This window comes from Rhea americana, unplaced genomic scaffold, assembly GCF_003343005.1.
Source record: "Rhea americana isolate MKP2758 unplaced genomic scaffold, rheAme1 scaffold_85, whole genome shotgun sequence".
Lineage (NCBI taxonomy): Eukaryota > Metazoa > Chordata > Aves > Rheiformes > Rheidae > Rhea > Rhea americana.
The window spans coordinates 414,875-437,835 of NW_028187034.1; the positions used below are offsets into that span (position 1 = coordinate 414,875).

General features: G+C 47.0%; 1 protein-coding gene across 7 annotated transcripts in view; it reads right to left on the reverse strand.

The window, feature by feature from the left end:
- The window catches only part of ZC3H7B (zinc finger CCCH-type containing 7B), a 47,355-nt gene that overhangs the window by 6,920 nt on the left and 17,474 nt on the right, over positions 1-22,961 (reverse strand). For 4 of the 7 annotated variants that reach the window (XM_085323521.1, XM_085323518.1, XM_085323516.1 and 1 more), the window contains 12 exons: positions 19,893-20,152; positions 18,664-19,009; positions 17,573-17,682; positions 16,528-16,690; positions 16,280-16,441; positions 15,143-15,348; positions 14,271-14,371; positions 13,414-13,595; positions 9,992-10,077; positions 3,551-3,684; positions 2,431-2,536; positions 970-1,078 (listed from right to left, as the gene is read on the reverse strand). In XM_085323521.1, coding sequence (XP_085179647.1) covers positions 970-1,078; positions 2,431-2,536; positions 3,551-3,684; positions 9,992-10,077; positions 13,414-13,595; positions 14,271-14,371; positions 15,143-15,348; positions 16,280-16,441; positions 16,528-16,690; positions 17,573-17,682; positions 18,664-19,009; positions 19,893-20,152 — 1,965 coding nt within the window. The remainder of the gene's footprint in view (positions 1-969; positions 1,079-2,430; positions 2,537-3,550; positions 3,685-9,991; positions 10,078-13,413; positions 13,596-14,270; positions 14,372-15,142; positions 15,349-16,279; positions 16,442-16,527; positions 16,691-17,572; positions 17,683-18,663; positions 19,010-19,892; positions 20,153-22,961) is intronic. The other 3 variants (XM_085323522.1, XM_085323519.1, XM_085323520.1) reach the window with 2 other exon arrangements.

Consider the following 22,961-nt stretch of genomic DNA (forward strand, 5'->3'; position numbering starts at 1 on the left):
AAACACCTCCTCCACCTGAGCACAAAACCCAGACAACCTCAGTGCAGGCCTGAGATACTTCAGGCTTTCCTGGATCTCCCAACAGACAGATGACCACCTAGACAACTGGGCACTGATTTTTTTTTGTTTTGTTTTTTCTCTCAGCTTGCTGTTGCCCTGAATAAACAAGGATTGCTATCAGAGAGCWGGTGGTTCCTCCACCAGCCCTATCACTGCCTGCACAAGCACAGAACTCCATGGGACTCAGCTGATGTTGGAGCAACTGAAGCAATTTCAGGCAATTGCTACAGCAATAGCTTGAGGCCCTGCTTTGCGAGGAGTAGGATCATGGGATCTTGAGGAGGACGACTATGACCTGGTTGTCTCCCCAGGTTTCCCCCAAAAGGTAAGTTGAGGACCTGTGTAATTAACTTCAGAGGCTTTTCCACAAAGGCACCACCCAACAATGTTCTCATTCAGGATCTCAAATTCACCCCTTCGCAATACAGTGCCATGAACAGGGAGTGCTGCAGCCCAGGTGCAAGGGATATGAGAACTGGGCAAGAAAGCCAAGATGATACAAGCCAGACAAGAAAAACGCAGGAGAAGCTACAGGTCAGGACTAGTACTTTGGCAGCTCCAGAGACATCCAGGCCTGGGACAGTACAGGCAACAAGAGGGACGGCACAGGGCAGGTCTGCAGAGTTGCAGCGAGGGAGGGCAGCAATGAAGCAATGCAAGACATGGAACTGACATGCACTAGACCCAGTGTGAGACTGAAGATGTATATAGGTATGTTTGAGAGAGAAGCAGCTCTAAGCAACTATAGATAGACCTTTACCGTAATTCCTAGCTAACTCTGGGCTACCAGGAGCTCTATCCAGTTCAGTCTCCGTTGTCAACAGTGTGCCTTAACAAGGCCTGCATCCACTGCCCAAACATTCTCTTCCCCTCTCCCCAAACTCCTTGACACATGTTTCCCTCACTCACTTTTATTTTCCTTCATGAAGGTCCACATGTCTCTCTCCTCAGGACTGTGGGCAAAGGAGCAGTTGCCCACATACTGGCATTTCCTGCCATTTTGTGCATGGATACACAACTGTCAAAAGACGAAAAAACAAAATTCAGGGTTCACATAAACCCTCTTTGTTAGAGGAATGGAAGGAAAATGGGTTCAAAAAAACAGCAGGGGTGTGAAACTGCACACAGGAGAGGTAGCAAACTGGACATACATCATCAACTCACGCTTCTTTTCCTGAAGCTCTTGATGACACGAAAGGTAAGATTTCCTCATAAACAACACAGRCAGCTCAGTTTGGCACCTAGGCTCTCCTGGGGCGCAGTTAGCTTAGTGGTGATCCCAGGAGAGACAGTAGGATGTAACTGGATTGACCCAACAATATCTCCTGCTGGTCATGTTGCTGGACCCCAAAGGGGACTCATTCTGGTGTTTAGACTCACAAGCACACACACCACAACTTTGCCTCACAGTGCCCAAYAACCTCATTGCTAGAGAAAATGAGAAGCTTTCCAAGCATCCTATTTACTCATCAACCCTTTTCCTCTACTTTTTTCACCAGGTAGGACAGCACTTGAACACCAGCTGGCCCATATCAACCAGGAAGAAGAGACAACACTGTTCCTCTCTGGTTATGGCTGGTTGGGAGCTCTGGCAACCTGTCTTTGCTGCATGATCTGCAACTCACCTGCTGTCCTTATCTCCTACTTTAGCAGTGATTAATAACTCCTGTCTCCTGCTCAATCTGCTCCCCCTCTTCTCAGCTTCTAACAACAGGCCTGCAGCTGGAGAGTGCTCCAGGCTTCACACATGGCCTTGCGCCTGTACATGGATTAAGTGACAGCAGATCCCTTGTGGTAGGAGGGGGAGCAGCTTTCTCCTTTTAGGGAGAAAGGAAAAGAGAGGGTGAGAAAAATTATCAATTATCACACTCCGACCTGGAGTTGGATATCTGTAGTTTTCCTCACAGTATATGGCTTTTTGCAGAACTCTTTATTTTGCTTTCAAATACCTTATGAGCAAGTTTCACAATTAACAGCAGAACAGCCACAGCAAAGACACGGATCGGCTTCTCTCAAGTGCCCTGTCTTGCCTCTCACCCACGCTGAGAAACGCTGACTGAGGGGAGACTTAAATCTTGTTCCCAAGCCCTGTGCCAGCCAGTTTTTGAGATACTGATGGCATTATCATCAGCACCAGAAACTTGTGTATGTGCACAGAGTGGTTTGAACAAGTGCTGCTCCTTTTTGTACTCCACGTCTGTTGCTGGATATATTTGCAATCTCGTGGCCTTCAGTTTGTCCTTGCCTCCCACCTCAGCCAACAGCTGCCTGCTTCTCCATCAAGTCTACAAGAAATCTGCCCTCAAAGTGCTGCGTCATGCTGGGAGGGAAGGGAAAGGGGTACTCGGCTGTGCAGGACRAGGGGCTTACATCGTATTGCTGTGGGAAGTTGCGGATGGAAGGCAGTGGTCGGACAGACACCCACTTCTTCTTTGCTTTGGACATCACCAGCAGAACACGACGTTCCTTTGTCCAACTAAAGGAGAGAGAATAAATCAAGAGAGGAAAAGGAAGGGTAGAACAAATTCTGTTTTCCTCAGAAACCCTTGAATGTTCAAAGGTGACCAAATTCTCTAGCCCAGGTTGTCCACATCACTATCTGGCTGCTYCTAGACATTCACATGTGCGGCACAGAAGCCAGCAGAAGGGTGTTTTAGGAGGATTTCTCCCACTGTTTCTTGCATATCTCCTGGAGTATCTTTGCATAAAGCCACAAAGGATTCCTCCAACTGTCACGTGACATTACTGTGGGGTACTAAACTACTGCATTCCACTTTCCAATACAATCAAGTGCAATCAAGTCCATGAAAAACATTTGGGAATATTTTCTGCTTGACAGGTATAGTAGAAATGCAAGTCATAACAAGCACCGTCTTATGAACAGGTGCCAGCAAGTACTAATTCTCCAGTAGCACTAGCAAGGGATCAGAAGGAGACACCCTGGCCAAAAACCTCAGCTCTATTCAGCAGTTGCACAAAGAAGTGTTATCTTCCTTTTCCAGGAAGCGATCTTCCCCTACTTACTTCCTCCAGTAACTGCTGCTTCTGTCTCTTTTGAGGTCTTATATTTGCAATAAGACTCTAGATAGCGTTTCTGGCTTGGGTTATGGGAAGTGAAGTCCCGCAAGCCCTTAGGAAGCTAATTTAAAARGAAGCAGAATGCCTCGAATCATCACTAATAGCAACACGACAGACATCTTCAAACAGCAAGGAGTATAAATAAGAGCAGAGGAGAACTGTCTTAGTGATCTTGCTGAGAGGAAATGATAGAACTGGAAAAGGGGAACCACAGGAACTAGAYTTAAAGTGCCAGTCTAGCTGTAATCTACCCTGCACAATGCTGGCAACAAATATCACCCCGAGCACAGAGAGGCTGCTGGAAAACCTCACAGGCTCTTCCAAAAAGGCCAGAAGAAGCCCTGGAGAACATATGGGAGGAAATTCTTGACCTTAAGGAGAGGTGGAGGGAAGAGAAGGTTGCATTGCTCACCAGTGGCGGGCTTTGGCACTACAGTACTTGAGGTCTTTATCTGGCTCCACCAGCTGCCCATTCCTCCAGCACTGGCCACACACAAATTTCATCTGGAGGTCAAAGGTGCTTGATGTGGGAGCCCGGGTGGAAGCCTGGGAAAGAGAACCACCAACCACCACCTCAGGTGAACAGAGCCAAGCTGCACTCCCCAAACAGCAGCTCCCAGCATACCCATGGGCCAGCAATGAGCCATCTGTCTCCCCAGTGACATGGCAGAGCTTTTCTTTGCCAGTGTTAGCTGGTTGCCCATTGAGGTACCAGACTGGAGCAAAACCACTCCTTGCTTCAGCATGATTTCTTGGTTTTTGACAACTGGCCAATGGTGCAGTCAGCCTAGCAGCTTCAAACACTGACCAGGCGTGGCTGTAAAACCCCTGCAGTATATCTCCATGTACAGACAAGCTCTGCAAGACTTGCCCCAGTGTTTCACCTCTATTCCCCTGCAGGGAGAGCAATCCATATTCCCCTCACTCTCCATGGAGAGCATCCAAAGGAGCACCAGAAGAAGGAAGCCAGCCATATCACAGCACAGGACCCACCTCTCCTGCTTTTGAAGCAAGAAGCTCATGTTACAACTAGCAGTTGCAGTAGTAAATATTTAAGTCTGAGCTCGGTCCTCAGAGCTGACTTCTCAAAGCCCTTTCTGGGCAGGTTTCCACCCCCGACAGTTCCTTTGTACCATGTTACACAGTTACAGTTAAGCCGTGATCTTTGGACAGACATGYAACCTGTAATTCACATCCTTCGTGCTCTCTTGGCCACTTAACTTTATTGGCCTTCTCCTTGTCCCTGTGAAAAGGCTGTATTGGGATTAATAGTAACAGACTGAGGAAAGAGGAGTGAATCCTGTATCACCACTGCCTTACRTTTTCTGGGCAAATCTCTGGAAGTCATTTTATTTGCACCACTATTAGAAGACATGAGAGTCTAAAACTGCTGCAAGRCTGGTGTCTCCAGTCCATTTCCAAACCAAATAGCAAATCTGACTGGAAGTCACTGGTCCCAGGCACAATAGTATGTAAGGGTACAAGCAAGAAACCACAGCCTAATAGAACATCCTGGTGCTTGAACAGACTGYGAAGCACAAAGGTTATATACCAGTAAAACAGCTCTCTGCCTGTCACCAGATAAGCTGTCCACACCAGCTGCCATGTCTTGGCTTCTCATTCTATGCATCTAATAAAGAGCAGACAGGCAAACCATGTCCTTGAGGAGCAGGCTTCTGCCACTAATTAATTAGCAGCAGTGCAAATCCTAAGTATATCATCTGGCAAAGGAAAAATAGCAAGCACAGGACGGTGCACAATCAAATCATCTCCCAGGAAAAGCTACATATGCCATCAACTACCACTCTGCATCCTCCAGACCCAGTCTTTTGGAAAAGCAGATCTGACATACAAAGGATCTTCCATCATGATGAAAAACTAACCAGAGAAATGAGCTTTAACTGTGTTGACAACATGAGGCCCTCACTACTCCAAATGTCCCAGCAAGAGGACATTTCTAGAGAATCATCAGCTCTCTTAAAAAAGCACCAGCAATTTTGGCCTATTCATCTGCAAGACCACCTTTCTGGTGGCAAGTAACACATGATCCAGTTCATCTGTCACCTTTCACCAATGGTGGTAACCAACAAAAACACACCAAAAYTGCAGGTTGAGCAGGGCTGAGACCTAGGATACTGCAGAAGGCAGTAAGCCTCACCAGAAATGTATTCACAAGGTGCTTCTCTTTCAAACATGTGGCTTTTGAGAAGTGTTTTTAATCTCCACTTAGTCTCCAAAGAAAATTATTCTACAATTCAATGGGCTCCAGAAGGTACCACAGATTACAGGTCAAGAAACTGTTCCTTAGGTAATCTTGGTGATCTGGACTGCTTTTCCATAATTCTGGGGAAAATTGCCCCATGCAGGTCTTTAGGAGAGTAATACAAACTGCTGGTCACCATAGGACATGTATGCTTCCAGGGAATTAGGAGTAGAAAAAAATCAAAGCTGCTGTTGTTGCTGCTGCATGACTGTATTTGTAAAGGCAAGACACATACCTGGCAGGCTGCTGACAACCGACAGTGTGGAAAGCAGGATCAGATGAAGCTCTGGCAGATGAAGCCAGGCAAAAGAGCCTCAGGCTGTGGCACCACCCCTTGTTATGAAGCCAGACAATATAGTGTTAGCTATGCACCATGGCAACCAAATAAATACAAATCTTTGTCATGGCAGTTCTCCACGTTTCACAGAAAGGAACGGCCCTAGCACAGTCAACTCACACCTCCTGACTTCAAAAACCTTTCGGATATTCTGAAACACTTTCTGAAGGAGTCACAAGTCCTTGGGGGAGTATTTCAGGAGCCTGAGCTACTTGGCCACCTAACCAAGTGAACTGTACTTAAGTGCAAGTATCCCTCTTTGGTGGGGGGGGGGAGGTATCTTTCCTCTCTCTGCTTAAATTGCTAATTCTGAGGCTGATTTTGATGGGGGTTCTGCAGCTGGCTAATAAGGTAAAACAGAAAAGCCCCCAATGGCTTTGGGAAGTCAGCTGAAGGATAAAAGCCCTCAATTCACAGGGATGTGGTAGAGTTGAGGGCACCCAACTACCTACACCAGTCTTCTGATGCCTGCCTTTTCCATTCAGCTACTGGGTTTATTCCTATATCRCAGTAGTCCCCAAACACTTTTCAGATCTCTGCAAGCATGTGGGACCAGATGTGAGATCCATGGTAGGTACTTAGCAAGTGGAATATCTTCATCTTCCTTTTCTTAGCAGGTCTCCTGACTTGCAACACCAAGGCTGCTGGATACCTTATGCTGTCTGCCTCTTCTCCCCTGTGTGCCCTTATCTGCTGAGTCTGACTGACAGCTATGCCAGAGCACAGCAAAATCCCTGGGAGTGACTTAGCTTTCACTGATCAGAAGGTGCCAAGTCAAGTGCAGATCACACGGAACAGCGGGAAGGAGGGGTCTGCTTTTACAGTACTCCTGGGAAGCTGTCTTTTCCAGGCAGACAAGTTTGAAAGCTGGAGGGCTGCTGAGAAAACTCTGAGTCACATGAGGCTGCTTGGACTGGAGAAAATAATGGCAAAAGTAAACTTCTCTCAATAGATCACATTAGTCCTGCCCCCAGGGTCTTCGGCAGCAAGCCAATGTCTCATGCTGGAGCCCAGCCCTCTGGCTGAGTATGTGCCAGTGCCAATGCCACGGTTTGCAGTTGCAAACACGTGTGGCTCTGACCGACTCTATCCAGATCCCCACGTGGTGCCRGTGCCTGGCTGCCAATCTCTACAGAACAACTAATGGTGCCACCAGTAGGGCCTTTCCAACCACATCAACAAGGCTGCTGCTTTGCCTCATACAAAGCGAGGCCCTGGAAGGGCTAACAGTGCAGTCCATCTCCGGCAGGCATTTGTGGGCTGAAACCAGACCTTGCTCTGGGCCATGAACCCTGAACGCCACCCAAATGGCCCATAAACTATCTCTCTCTGGCCAATCCCTATGGGCAGATGCAGCAGAAGCTGACATTGCTCTTCCTGGTCCTCTGCCCCCTGCAAGCCCCAACAGTCAGAAATGAAACTGTCATTCCTCCTGTACTAACCYGCCTAGGCCCCATGTGCTTCACAGGATGTGCTCAAAGACTTGCTGYCTGAGACATGTTTTTTTCCACTAAAACTGTAGTAAAAATATGAAGATATTCCTAACAATTCTTATAAAACAAATATACACAAAAATCTGAACATATATATAAACCTGAATAGSAGTTTGCTTCCTCACTGAAATGGAAAGAAACTCAGTACTTTGTAACAGCATTTTCCATGGGAGAGGATTGTAATGCTGAGGCACTACACATTGGTGACCTGTATTATTCACATTTAACTGATATAAAGTGACTGGGTTCCCCCATCTCAATTTTCCAGTTCTACCCCAGCAAGAGCAATGCAAGGGAAACACTTACAGTCCTTTTTCCTTGTGCTTCCTTAGAAGCGAATTTGCTATGTGATTCTGTGACAGTAGCCTCACAGAAGCATGTCCCATACTTGAGATTTTTAATGTGGACTGGCTATTCTGCTAAATGCCACTGCCCTTGCTGGGCTAGGCAATGGCCTGTGTTATGCAGGAGGCTACTCCAAATACACAGCATGGCCCCGTGAGCTGTATAAAACCAGACAAGAGAAGGGAGAAAATTAGTCTTGATATTGCAGCAATGCTGCGGCTGGCACCACTGAACACGCCATCCTCATCCCTTGATCAAACCTTCAGTTTGGTGCCAACCTTCTACCTATGGTTCACCTTCCCCTGTCCTTCTGGTATACCTGGATCAGGCCCAACAGGAGTGCTCCTATAGGCTCCACAGAACAGTGAAAATCAGTAAAGAAGGGCAGATTCTCCAGTATGAATCTCCCTACTGCTTTCAGGTGTTTGCCTAGCAGATTCCCCATCTCTGGGTCTTTTGGGCATTACACAAAGTTAGAGACTAGAGTAAAAGCCAAGAAATACCAAATTAATGGCCTACCTCAAGAAACAACTTACTCTTCCAACAGCAGCACCTCCAGACAAAGGTGAATTTGCAACTTCAAGGCTTACAGGAAAACTGTTGTTCAACTATCTTTTCTAACCCCAGATTACACACAGAGAATGGCAAGACAGAGGTCTCTGGAAAATGCAGGCAGATCCACAGCAGGCAGGACAGTCACTAGACTCTGCTCTTTATGGTGAAGTGACTGCTGATATAAATCAAACTACTGTCACTAATTGTGGGAGATTAACACTAAAATTTTCTCCACTGTGCAAATGCAGACAGCTGCCCCTGTCCCTGTACCCAGCTAGAGAGAGATCCTGGCCAGCACTGCCTGAAGGGACCATTCAGATCATCTGAACTCACTTTTCATATAATACAGGCTGTAGAAATTTGCCCCATATCTTCAGCATCAATCCTATGGCTTCCCAAGAGGCTAGAGCAAATTGCTCAGGAAGTCAGACAGCTCTGGGGACTAAAACTTGGTTTCTCTGGACAGCTGCTGCTTCCCGTTCCTCTGCCAGCACCTTCTCCCCTGGCCATTTCAGATCATGGGAGCAGTAATAGGATATGCACATATATCACTGAGGGTTTCTTCAAAGTTGGCTCCATCTCATGCAGCACAACCAGTAAATGGGCACAGAGCCTACTGGCAACATCAGTGCAGGTCGTCCAAGTCCTTCCCACTGGGTTAAGCCTCAGCCCCCTACAGCTTTTAGTATCTTCCTGCTGGCCCATTGCCAATCCAAAAAAAAAAAAAAAAAGCTGCCACACGTCATGTGGGTGGCTTACACCACCATCCTGCAAAACACCTCTACAAGAGCATTCGAGAGCTGGACTTGGTGGCTGTCTACAAAGGAAACTCTTGGGTGAGAGATTCCAAACAAAGGTGAAACACCCTTGCTCTGGCAGTAAGGCACAGGCCAAGGAATGGTGAACCTAGGCCTTTGCAAGTGCAAAGAAAGCTGTCGAGTGGAAACAGGAGGGATTACAACACTTTCCCCACCACTTTGGAGGAGGGGGGAGGACTACTCCCGCACCTYAGAGCTTGCTGGGAGGCATGAAGCTTCTCATCTCATTGCCCATATCTTCTGAAGGCTGTTAAAGAACAGAAGACTCCTTGCTCTAATGGCAAAGCTGCTTTAGTTCAACCCAGGGTTGGGCATCATCTTCACTGGGTGAGCTCTGCTCCTACACTAGAGAACAACTCCTTCACTGAAAAAGATGGTAAAACAGCACCATCCATAGCCAATAGGTTGAAAGAAAGCAATCAGAGAGGTGCCCTTTGCTTATAACTCACCTCTCTAGAGCAAGCTCTTGGCAGTGCCAGAGGGTGCAGCCTGCAGCACGTTCTCTTGCACCAAGAGACTGGTGGCGCAAAGCAGACACAAAGCTCTCAGCCTTCTCCTGGCAAAGAGCCACTATGATTTTTGATTAGCCTCAGGTGGCCCCTGAGCCGCAAGTTCCACCCACTCCTGCATTCAGATTAATCTTTATGTCATGAGTCATTTATTAAGAGGGACCACTCAAACTGCCATATTGTCCCTTGGCCACTAAAGGGCAACAGGACTTTTTGATCTCCATGCTGTGTGACTATGGTCCCCAAAGTCTCCTGGTTTCACTACCAGGCTGTGGCAGGAAGCACCATTCTCTGCACCTTACCCTCCCAATCCTGGGGGTTTGACCTTGCCACTCAACTGAGCAGATAAAACACTGCAAAACAAGGTACACAGCTCATCACTAGCACAGCAAACAGGGAAGCTCTCAGTCATCCCGCTCCTCAAYGTTCAGCCTGGTCTGCCTTTGACCAGTCAGGCACACTGAAGAAGGAGGAGAGAAAGTGCTGGAATATCAGGGAGGAAAACCAGGCTGCAAACCTTGGATGCGTCTTACCATGCTGTTGGTTGGTTTGCTAGCATGTGCCTCCATCTGCTGCCAATACTTCTTGGATTCTTGCACAATATCTTCATGGGTCATTCCTAGGAACAAGGCAGAGACATGACTGAGCTACCCTGCTTTGATCAACCTAAGAGAGGGAGGGAAGGGTTGTAGAGTTTCTGGCATCAGGACTTAGGAGCCTTGTGTAGCTGACAAGTCTTGATAGTCCCACAGATAACATAAGCACATGGGTTGTCAGGGGACTTGACATCGTCACTGAGTATGTTCAAGTATAGGCTAGAGAATCTCCTAACTCTGGCACTCCTGCTTTTTTCCTTGAGCCAGACAAGAGGAGAAGACTTCAGCCCCTAGGGCTCATTCAGATTTGGTGTTCTGCTCAGGCTGCACGCAAAGGAAACAGACACTGCTGATTCTTGACTAGGAATTAAGACCTTCACCAAGGCTCTCCTCCAAACCCAAATCAACAGATCCCACACAGGGCCCTGAAGACAATAGTTTGTTACTATTAATCTATTGTATATCGGAGTTTTTGCACTGATACGGAAGATTATAGATATCCCACTGTCTGAGATATCCAGCCTCTCCAAGACCCCAGAAGTCTCATCTAATCCCTGCTGGGATTAATTASCCTGTTACATACTTCTAGTTGCGTGTGAGGGTCACCAACCAACAAATGAAGAGAAAATTTGAAATTCAATCAAGACAAACAAAAAGTATGCCAAGGTAGCAAGGAAAGGCAAAATGTGCAAAGCCAACCAAGAAACAGCTGTTTGCATATAACCAGCAGGGAAAGATCTACAAGGTCTCATGAATCAGAAATACGACATCAGCCAACAAGTAAAGCTGGCAGAGTTTATCTAAGAAATTAGCTTTTGATCAAATGAAGTGCTGAGGGAACAGCCCTTGCCAGCACAAACCCAGCTTCATGGGCACTAGGATTGTCAGAGCACTAAATAAGAGAAAAGTATATAAGAATAATAGAAACTCTAGCTGCTCATGGTGTGGATTGGCTCTGTTGAAGAAAAGCTGTGTTATTTGAGTGCTATAAAGATCTGAGACGGCAGCCAAAAGAAACTGAAAAAGTATCCTATAACTGCCAGCTGATGGCAACAAGGAGGGTGCTGAGGGCTGCCTTAATACAGCTTCCCTAGTACAGAGAGGCTGTGAAATCACTTGCTGTTTGCTAACAGCTTTTATTAAGGTGCTATGTTCCTGAGGCACGGCACACAGACACAGTCCCTGATGTGCAAGCCCATGTATTTCAGGCCATGGGGGACTATGCATGGCTAGCCCTGATCTGTACTTAGGGCACAAAAAGAACAAGTCTGGGAAAATCATATAGAGTTAAAATGTGGCACTAGATCTGGAAGGGAAAGAGATAAAGTAACCTCCATTCTCTCTGTTTTGCACACCTGTGCTGCAATCCTAGGAGTTCAGAACAAATGGCAGAACTGCACGCAGCTCTTGTTAAAGGACTGAATTTCAAATTAAGTCCTTGGCACGTGACTGCCTTCTCCAGCTCCCAGAAATCCAGAATAACTCAGCAAGGTCTAGAAATGCCATGATTAGGAAAAAAAAAAAAAAAAACTCCTGAAGATGAAAAGTTATTTTCCAGTACACTAGCTCCACCACGCATGAACTGTCCCAAAGAGATGCTCTGAGAACCAAAAAGCCCACATGTGTTGATTACTGGTAACACTTTAGCATCTTTTGCAACATTATTAGTGAGGACAAAGACTCTGTGATTCCCACTGCTGGAAGAAGATAGCTCAGTATGTCTGTGAACAGATGCAGTGAGCCAGGAAACAGTCCTGCCCTCCCACATGTTCAGCTCATGGAAACCTTTTCTCTGCTAGTACAGTCCCTCATCACCAGAACAAAGCCAGGTGCCTTGTAAAGCTCAAGTGGCTAACACAGCAGTCCACTGACTTACAAATGGAAGATGCTATAAATGGAATGATGCCCCTTTCCCATTCTTTCAGAAAAAAGGCCAAGCACTCTGCTGCATAGTTAAAGCCTTCCCAGAGACTAGCCACAGCTACCTTTTGTCTCTAACCAGGGCTCTTTTGTTTCATAACCAGGGCTGCAGTTAGGTAATCAACCACCAGCCCAGGAAAGAAAGCTTACAAAGAGAGCAGGTAGATATATATAACCCTGTAGAAAAACAAAAAGATGATGGTGCTTACATTGTTAGAAAAGATGGGAACAAACACACAGCCTACTGGTCACCTTTGCAAGTAAACTCTTAATTTGTTTCATCTTCTCAGCTTCCTCTTTGGAAGTCACTCATTCAAGGAAAGAAGGCAAGAAGCAAAAATCTAATCTATTTCTCCTACAGGCTGAAGAGGAGGGGAGAGGGAAGGAGGGAAGAAATTTCCTTTTTTATGTACACAGGGAGGGGAAATGAGTAAAGTGCCCAAAGTACTACAAGTCATCTTACAAGTATTCAGGGAAGCAGTCCTGGCCTATGGCTGGTGAGATTCTACTGTAACTTCTTAATTCCCTGTGGCCACAAGTAATTGAGGCCAAACAGGGAAGAGTAAAAGATGGTATCTGCCACAACATCTTACTTGTTCATCATTGTCACTCATGAGCCAAGCAGAGGCAGAGGGCTGCACTGAACTACAGTAGGTGTAAACAGCTGCCCCCAAATAAAGCAAGGAAAGGCAAGAACCATTTATAACACCTTTTCTGTCTAAATTACTCCAGCTACCCTGCTGGCTCTTGCACTAAACAAGACCTCACAGTGAAAAGATCTGGGTAGCATTGTGGGTGGACCAACAAAAGAATCTCGTCAGTCAACAGCAGGAGAAATCCYTGAGCATATCAGAGGGAGAGGACTGAAATTACTGGATATAGCAGTGTCATTATATGAGTGTTCTGAATATCATTTCTGCAAGAGCCTCTTCAGAGGCAGTTTGTCAAAGCCTTTTGGGAAAGGTCAAGTATCTTGTCATTTCCTACTCCYGGTGAACTTGTTCAGAGGAACTGGAGGGGTACCGTTTTCTTTTTATAACTGTTTTTTCACCTATGTGTTCTATGATTCTCACTGGGCCAGACTTTCATCCAGGGGCAAAACTGCTATTTAGGGCTTTCCACAGGATTTAAACACCTAAACACCTTTGGTTATTCAGCCCTACCTAACAATCATTTCAACCTATGCAGCTACTCCCAAGGGAAAGGCTTCCGAGTTTGCAATTTACAGTAGCACCAATAGAGGGACAAAGAGCAAATCGTCTCATAGAACACCCAYGCCTCATCTCTGTGTCTCAGAGGAGAGGAAGTAAATGTATATGTGACTAACAACTTCTYAGTGCTTCCAAATCACCCTATTTCTCTCCTGACTGGTCCCATGCATGTGCTGGAGGAAAGTTGAGTCTATGCACCACCAGCCCTACACYTGGAGTCACACTCACCTGAATATTGCTGCAGCAGCCAGACCTTGAGCTCGATGAAACTGTGAGCAAAGTGGCAACTGTCCTCCCGCAGGCAGCCATAACGTACCTCATGTCGGCACACGTCGAACTGGAAGTGCTCCTGGAACTGGCGGATCTTGGAGTACTTCAGGGAGGTGGAACGCACGATGTGGACTAGACACCTGCAGCAAAGCCAGAGAAATACAAAGCATCAGTGGACTGACTCCTCACCCCTTCCTCCTTACATGCCATTTCTACAATTCAACTGGGCAGGCAAAAAATACAGAAAAATCAATGCTGGCAGAGGTAAACTCCCACTGCAAAAAMCAAACTTCTTCCTGTCCCCTCTGTAGCAACCCTAAGTAGATACTTTCAATCTCTGCAGCCTACTAGTGATGTCCTGCTTGAATTCAGAGATAAGACATATTTCAAAACATGCAGCAAGGACATCAACTAATCTGGCTCAGGAAGTCACCAAGTCTCAAGTCACCAGGAACCAGAAGGGCTTGTGTTTCTGAGTACTTGACATGTTTCTTATACTCATTTTTCTAAACATTCATTACCAGCTAGTCAGAAGCAGAATCCAGACCTAAAGGATCTTTGGTTTAACCTTTATGTAAAGGCCAAACTCAAAGTCAAATTAAGTCCATGGAAAACCGAGATTGACCTCAAAGGGCTTGCTCATGCCTCAAATCCCTCAGCACCAGGAGCAAACACACATATCACATTTCAGGCTTTGAGCTGCCCCATGATGGGCACCCATTGAGGGGAAAGAAAGAAAGAAACGAGGGCCCTGAAGTTAAGCTGGTTGGGCACATGAGAGACTGCTCGCATCGACACAAGCAATGTTCACTCACTTGTTGTCATGGAAACTGTGTTTGGCAGAAAGGTTGGAGCAGACAGATGGTGTGTCCTTGGTCCCTTTGCTGATAATCCGGGGTTTGCTGTCAAAGCAAATCTGAGAAGAGAAAAATTAGCATGCTGGGAAAATCTTAAGAAGACGTGAACCAGAGCCATCTTGCTTGGGAGGGGAAGAAGAACCACAGCCAGCCTATTCTAATGTTCAAAGTTAGACAAAGCCTAGTGAAAACTTAGTGGCAGGACTTTAAAATACAGTAAGTGTATTTTTGGAAAAATTTCAGGACAACATTTTTGGCTTATTCTCAACAATATTTTCCATTGCGGTTGGAAAAATTTTGGTCAGATCCACATATTCTTTCCCAGTTGGCCATCAGAGCAAGAAAAGAGAAATGAAATAGCCAGTTCAGAGCAAGAGAACATGTCCCTTTACATCTTACACTGCTAGCCTGGGGAACTCACTGCTGCAGAGAGTTAAGAGAGAAAAAGCCAGTCCTTCACTTATTCAGTCAGTGGTTTACATCAAGATAACAGCAACGCATGCCAGATGGGAAGTTGTTGTCTTGTGACATTCTGTTTTTTTAAAATTACACTTCACAACAGTATCTCAAGATAGAATAAAAGACAGGTAATTAAAACCTGTGTGGCTGTGTGCACCCCATTTGGCATTTAGCTGCAGAGGTAAGGAGGGAAACTGGGAAACTGCATCTCTCTCTCTCTCTCTCTCTCTTTTTTTTTTTTTTTTTACACTACTGCATCCATTGCTCATTGCCCTTCTGGGAGCAGGACACTGGCTGCAGTGTATCAACAGTCCATCCAGATGCACCCTGAGGAGAAGAAGGGCGCCTGCTCCCTCCTCCTAGCTCTGTACCTCACAGAGAAAGGTGAAGATGCCCTGATGTTCCTTCAGGAGCTTGGCAATGGTGAGATTGCTCTGCTTGATCCCACCTAGCGGGTCAAAGAGGAGGTCACGGTTGAGGGTCCCCTTCCTCTCCTCTGTCCACACGTCGATCTCCTCCTGGTGGTACGCGAAGGTGCAGTTATCCCCGTACTTACAGTCCTGCTTGTTAAGCATATCTACAAAGCAATAAACAGCACACACCACCACACAGGGAGGGCGGCCCAGTCAGAAAATAAGCTCTCTCTTGTCTCCTCCCACTGCCCGCACCTCACAAGAAGCTGTAAGCAAGAAAACAGTTTTTTTTTTGGGGGGGGGGGGGGGGGGGGTGAGGTTGTTTGTGTTTTTAAAAGATGCCCCTCACTCTCCCACCTCCCAAGTAGGTCTACACCAGGACACTTGGGTGTCCAAACCATGAACTAAGTAAAAATTTTAAGTAGATTCCACCTGTTGTGAAAACTGTTTTAAAATGGGGGCCTGTTTTAATTCAGTGTCTGGCCAGGGACATACCACGGTTTAATCAACCCCTTTTAAAGTCGATCCAGATTAAGCTGCCTTCACAGCCCACCACAGATAAGCTCTGTTGGCTCTTACATTCTCCCCACCTCATTAGATGACACTGCCTCAGAGACCAGTTTGGTCACATCTCATGGACATACCAATGGATGGGCTGGAGCAGAGGAAYAGGCAGAGAGAGCTTTTCCCAAGGCAGAACCAAAGCAGTGCCGGGGGTGGGGGGGAGGGAGGGCTGCTAGATGGAGCGGGACTAATGTAGGCACAGGTACAGGAGGCAGGCTGTCGGCAAAGCAGGTGCCCACAGGACAGCTCTCAGCCTYTGGCCATGCACAGCACCCCACTAAGTCTTTGTGAACCCACTGCAACTCTTCTGCTCCACGACTTTAAAAGTTCCCTACTTCCCACAGCATGGCACAGGCATGGGAGCTCAGCTCCTTTGACTGCACCAGGCCTGCCATCCCATGGGCTAATGATGGAAGAGGAAAATCCCAAAGGCAGCTCATCATCCCYACTGGAAGTCCCCTCCCAGTCTTCACCGGCATGCACCTTACAGCCCCCATCCAGTCACTGACAGCCCTATCCACTTCAGATCACCTTTGCACAGGTAATAGGATCCTACAAAGTTGGTTTTGGTGGGACGAGGACGGATCCTCTTCCAGGTCTTGTCTTCAGAGCTCTTCAGCCTGCCCAGCAGGATGTCCCGTTTGCACTTGTGCTCCAAGCCTTCCCGATAAGTATAATCACCAGCCTTGGGCCCTGCAGGAGAGAAGGACCCCATCAGCTAGGGCAAGGGCAAACCCCAACCAGGTCTAATGCTCTGGGTGACACAGCAAATGCATTACCTGTTTTGGGGTAGCAGATATGACAGGCTTGTTTGAAGACATGAGTGGATGCCAGGGGGTTCTTCACCAACAGGGCTGTGTTGGCCATTACTGTTTCTGGCTGGGATAGCAGGTGCTCGGTGACCTTAGGCACAGCCGGGTGATTCACTCCACCTAGACTGACCTGAGAAAAACCATATATCCTTCTCTCCTAAGCTCTGCAACCACACGAGTAAGAAAGATTTCCTTTCTAACCCTACATCCCATTCTAGTCTCCCAACAACCTTCCTCCATTTTCACCCTCATCAAAATGTTCACACCTGGGATAACATCTCCAAAAGAGCTGCATGCAATTTTTTAAAGAGAGTAATGTGAGAAATTCACTTCAAAGGAGGTGTCCCTTTCTTTCTTAGTAAGGGGCAACAGTCTTCTTTTCCACTGTCAGTCACAGAACAAAATGGTCCTCTCTTCCCATTGCTTCCACCACAACCAGCTCTACATTTGAAACTCTCAATCTAACCCTACCCCAACCCAGGTAAAAAAGAACTGCTTATCAAGTTAGTCTTCACAAAGCAGATAAAACTGAGAAGAACCAAGACCTTGCTCTACAGTGACATAATGRGGATAGTGGAATGACAGAAAGCTGAGAAGAACAGTTCTTGTTCCAAACTGGCTGATCAGGGAATAGTCCTCTCCCTTATCCCCCAGACTGGAGACATGGGACAGGGGCAGAACACATCTGGCCTTCTGATGGGGACAGAGAGGAGCAAAGAATTTCATTAGTCTTAAGATGAAGCTGGCTTACAGCACTTCATCCTTCAGGGCTCTGTGGCTGCCAGACATAGCAGGCYACTGGCCTCCATGATCCCCTACTGATTGTACAACTGAATTTACATCGACAATACACTGGAGTTACAGATAAAAGATGGAACAAGAGTCTTTTTACTGTCTCTGGGGAAGTCTTTACCTGCCTTGCCACAAGGTGGGAGGCAATGGGAGGCAACATTCATGACGGCAGGTTAAGAAGAGGGGCCCAAATTACCTACATCACCCAAGTCACTACTACCTTGGCTCCAGGGCACCTTGGGACATCAGCATGAGGAATCGTCTCACTCACCACGGGGGATGGCTTTTGGCTGCCAGGTGGGTGTCTCAGTTCCTGAGGGCTGGTTTCTTCTGGGCAAATGAAGAGAAAAAGAAAATCTCACAAAACAAAAACAATCATTTCACTTTCAGAAGCTTTTCTACTTGTAGAAAGACAAACAACTGCTTGTGAAATCCATTTATTTACTTCRCAACTTTTTAGTATTTTTTCCCCAAGCCATCCATTTAAGTCTTGGAAGAGTGCAGGAAGAGCCCTCTTGTCCTCCAAATCTCACTGAACCCAATTCCACACTGCCCAGTGGTAGCACTCCCAAGGCAGCAGCTCTGAGGTTGCCCAATCCTGAGGCAAAACTGAGCCTACTTTGAGGTGACTGGCCAATCTCTGTTCCTCTCAAAATATTTTTGCTGGCAACATGCAGTGCTGGGCATGACCCAGCTGAGAAGCTTGCTTTCCCTCCTGGGGCAGAAAGGGACCTGCTTCTTAACCACCACCCCTGTACAGCTTGGTTCCTTGTAACATGAGAGTGCAGTGCCCCTTGTGACAGGACTGCCCTGAAACCAGGATTGGGACAGACCTCCTAGACCTTAGCCTCTGTCATTCTGCCCACCGCAAGAAGGTCCTACACCACATAAAACCCTCACCAGGATTTTGCCCATTTGGTCCAAAATGATACAGTCATCTGGGGAGGGCAGAGTAATCACTTCATGATCTAGTATGTTTTGCCATGAGATGCACCCTGGATATCAACACAGGATTAAACCTTATTGCTCATCATTGTRTATCTTTGATATTCCTTTCTTCCGTGAAATTTCACACCTTGAACATACTGGTTGTCTGGGATTACACACCCATAAACCTTCTCATTACCACTGAGCTGGACATATTCAGCTGCTCTGTCCAAGACAACTCTCCACCCTCTATGATTTGTACTTCTGTTCTGCAGGACTGGCAGACAAAGGTGTATGACAGACTTCTCAGTGCTCAAGGAGCTAACCTTGGCATGCATCTATAGAAAAAAAACAGTACAACCTTCCCCACTACCCCACACCTACCAATGGCAAAAGAATCCAAGGCATCTAGCGACCCTCTAGTCCCAAAGGAGTCCAGGGCATCGAGCCGTGAGTCTGTGTAGGGGAGCAGATCCAGGGAATCCAGAGAATCTAAGGTGGAGCCACCACTTCCCCCTGGCGGGGGCTCAAAGGCATCCATGACAGAGGAGGAGGAGAGCTGCTTGGTGGGATCCATCACCAGGCCGAAGGAGGCAGGCGGCAGCGGGGTGGAGACGGGGATGCTGGCTGTCACGACTGGGGGCAGCAGTGGGGTTCCCCCAGGAAACACAGGAATCAGCTGTGGCATCTCTGTTGGCAGGTTTGTGGGAATGGTGCCCTGAACCAGAGACTTCARAAAGGGGAGAATAAACAGCATGTTAAAAATGAGGAGCAGAGAATGAGTGTARAGAGCACAGAGAAAGCAAAAGGCTCTCACTCAAGAGCATGCTGTATTATTTGGAGAAAAGGATGCCTAACAGCTACATTCTGCATGCAAACTTCCCACAGATCTTCTGATATATCTAAGCTGCAAACAGTTCTCAGCACCAAGGTGTCTGAGGAGGTGTCAGGCTACCTAAGCTAGTCAGTCTGCCAGGCAGAGCTCTGYGCTGGACACTCAAAGCAGCTCAGGTTGAGAAACAGTACAGCTGAGCACAAACAGCACRGAGGTCACAGTAACAACCATTGCTYTTGGYACCTCTCAGAAGAGCTTTTTGGCTCAAGAGCCTTCCTGCWTGGATACGATTATATTGCCTCCAGAYTCAAGCTAGCTCATGGAACTTCAGTAACACTAGCAACTAAAATCCAGCATAAGCATCAACACAGATTGCCTCTACAGCACCCAGACCTGCTTGAAGAGTTCAGGCTGAATGCAGCCCGCTGAAAATACTAGSAGATTAGATCAGCTTTCCTGTTGCAGCACACTCATTTCTACCTTCACATGTGTTTCAAATCCACAGACACCAGAAGCCAGGAAGAAGGTGGTGATGGGTGAGGGCTATCTTGGGTACCTTTTGAGGGGCAGCTCCATGTAGCTGTATGTGCCACACAGCAAAGCAGGCTTAGAGGGGGCCTCTTTAGATACTCACAAGCCCGTTGCAGAAATAAAGGAAGGAGCGAATAAGTTGCCAGAGCTAGGAAAGAGTAACAGAGAGAAAAGCAGCACACATACATGTGCTCCAATGACCTATYTGGAACAAAAAGCAAGGGACTCGTGCAGCACCCGCTCTTACTAGAGGGTACTGTGACCCCTCGGCAAGGGAGTCAAGGAGGGAGTCCAATTCTTCCCCAATGATGTCGCCATCTGTGAAGTCTTCCACGCTTTCAGGCACTGGCAGAGACACGCAGTCTGAGGACGGGAGCAAGCTGGCAGCAGGGAGTGAGGTAGGCAGGCCCTTCACATCTGAGTCGGAGGGCAAAGGGGCCAACCCTTCGCTCACGGGGATGGAGGTGGCCACAGGAGCTGAGAGGCACTGCAGGTCCACAGAGCAGTCTGTGATGGGGGAGAAAGAGACACAGTCACCCAGGAGAGCCTCTTGCAGGGGACAAGCAGAGTGTGGCCTGGTAAAAACAGTATTGCACAGCTCCATCGAATCACAAACACCAAGAATGCCCAGCTTTCAGAGAGAAGGGACTCTGGTTTCAAGAGTATTTGCCCTTTGATTTTTGTTCTCAATCTCCAGTGGCTCATCAATAGCCAAAATATGTTCTAAGGGTCAGTGCACAGACCTACTGTCATGATTTGGCAACCATGTACAGCAACCACAAGCCAGCACAAAGCCTGTTACTGAATCAGTTACYGAATTTGCTGTGGTCAGGACTGAAGGCCAGGGGCACAGAATCTGATTTCTCTGTAACCCACCACCCAGCATCTTCTTTAACATTCCTCACTGATGCATTTGGCATACATCACTGATACAGTGTCCCCAAACTTCAGTAGACTCCCAAAGCGTCTTTACCCAATTAAATTCTCTGCTATCCATATGATATCTCCATATGTCTACGAGTGGCAGGCTGCTACCCACACTGTTCCCAACATCTCAGTCAGCAAACGTCCCCTCCTGAACTTGTTTGAGCAAGAGTCGGGGGAATTTTCCTAAGGTTTCCTTAACTCTCTGGTGGAACACTACTGAAAAGCTAAGACATTCCCAACATGCACAATAAACCTCTGTTAAGTGAAGTTAAGGTTACAAGCACATATTCTTCACAGAAGAGCATTCTATTCTCCAAAAAAAATTAACAGTTAAAAAAAAGTTCAAATGTTAGAAATTCCAGAAATGCAGCGTTATGTTTGCAGTTCTCAAACCAAGCACCCAAACTACCTTAATTCTGCCCCTGGGCAGATGTCCTGGAATAAAAGAATAGAAATCAGAAAAAGATGTAACCTTCTCCATCCACATAGACCACCATAGCTACAGTGCAACCACTGCTAAGGCTATAAGCAAGACAAAAATTCTGAGGGAGAAACAATAGCTTTTATGAGAGAAACTGGCAAAAAAAAAAAAAAGAAAAAAGAAAAATAAAAAGGAAAGAAACTAGACAAACCTGAGTTCTCATGGTGTTTCACTGTCTATATAAGTTCTGTTTTCTCAGATACCATGAGAACTCAGTTACTGTCTTTTAACTCTGAGCCTGTCATGTTGCTGGCCTATATACCACATGCTCACTGACTATGCTGATGCCATGCTTAGAGAGAGCTCAGCAAATCCCCAATTCTTGCAAATCCCCAAGTCCTGAACAAAATGACAGCAGGAGCTTAGACACACATTGGAGCCACCTTTCTTCAAAGCCCGCTAGGAGCACCATGCAGCTCCTTCAACTTTTCCTCCTGCATTTGCCATGACCAGCGCATGTGGATGGCCAGGGGCAGCTCTGCATAGCCAAAGTCACTGTGTTAGGCACCAGAGGCCACACTGTGACAAAACGCAGAAGAGGTAGCTGGAAACAGCAAGCAATAAATACTGAATCCCTCTCCGAAATCTCACGAGTGCGATCAAATTAAAGTACATGTTTTATCTTAAGGGATCCAGCTCAGCTTTCTAGTGCTGCAGCAGGGCACATTTACCACAGACAGCAGCTTAAAAAAAGGCCAGAAACCTCCTTGGTTACGTAGGCCAAGCTGTCCCTCAGATCAGGCTCAGCTTCAGCCTCATGCCCCCTTTGCTAAGACTTCTGCTCAGCTCATCTACCTTCAGCATGAACTCCAGCTAGGCTCAGAAGCCAGTCATTTAGCTTCCCCTCAGTGCAGGTCTCATCACTGCAGCTTAGCCAGGTTTCTCTCAGTAGGCTTGTGCCTTCCCATTTTTTTTCAGATGTGTAAATCTGGAGTACTATTGAGATCCCRCCAGGGGCTAAGTAGTTCAAGACATGCTAGAGGGGCCAGGGACGTGTGCAGGGGGGACTAAAGGGCTCACAGTGACATAGCCTCAAAGTATCCAGAACTTTCAACCTTCTCTGAGGAATGAATGAGGCCCTTCAGTTCCCAGACTGGGAAGCAGAGAGAGAGGCACTCATAAACCCTAAGAGGCTAAAAGGCCGAAGAGGCCTGAAAACCTGAAAGTATGGTAGAAAGGCACAGATACATGGGACCCCCTGCACCTCAGTGCATGTGAAAGGCAAGGAGAAGAGGACCAACAGATTCTACAAGGAACAAGCAGGGAAGACCAGTTCCTCCTCTCTGACCAGCCAAACCCTYGTTGCCCCTTCAGCCACTTCCTCTCAATTCCCATCTCCTCTACTACTCCTCCTTTCCCATTCCTGCTTTTCTCAGGACTCCTCCATATACTGATCTCACTCACCAGCCACCATGCCCATGTGCTATACACTCTCCTTCCAAAAAAACCCATGCACCTCCTGCACTCACCTAATGTTTGTTCCAACTGAAAAAAGTCAGGCAGGCACAYGCCTGCCTTCTTTCCCCATTCCCTTTTTCTGCCAGTGCTATGACACTAAACTCCATATATTATTAGTCCATTATAAATCTAGTGAAGGTCTTGTCTACCTCTTTCCCTGAACCATCCAGCTTCTGCTAAATCTAGCAGAAAGCCTCTCAGGCCATGTCCACACTTTGTAGCTTGTCTGGCTACTTACCTGCCTATCCCAGAGAGGCAAGTASAGTGCTTTTAAAGGCCTTGTTTCTAGCTCTGCCTCCCAAAACAACAGCCATTGTCCAGTGCACTAGCTGGCCCTGCTGAGCCAGATCCGAGCATTCACCTATGCAGGGCAGGGCTGAGTGACTCAGTCAGCTCCAAGAAAAGCATGGGCAAAGGAACTTCAGGAATTTGCATCTCAAAAAAAAAAAA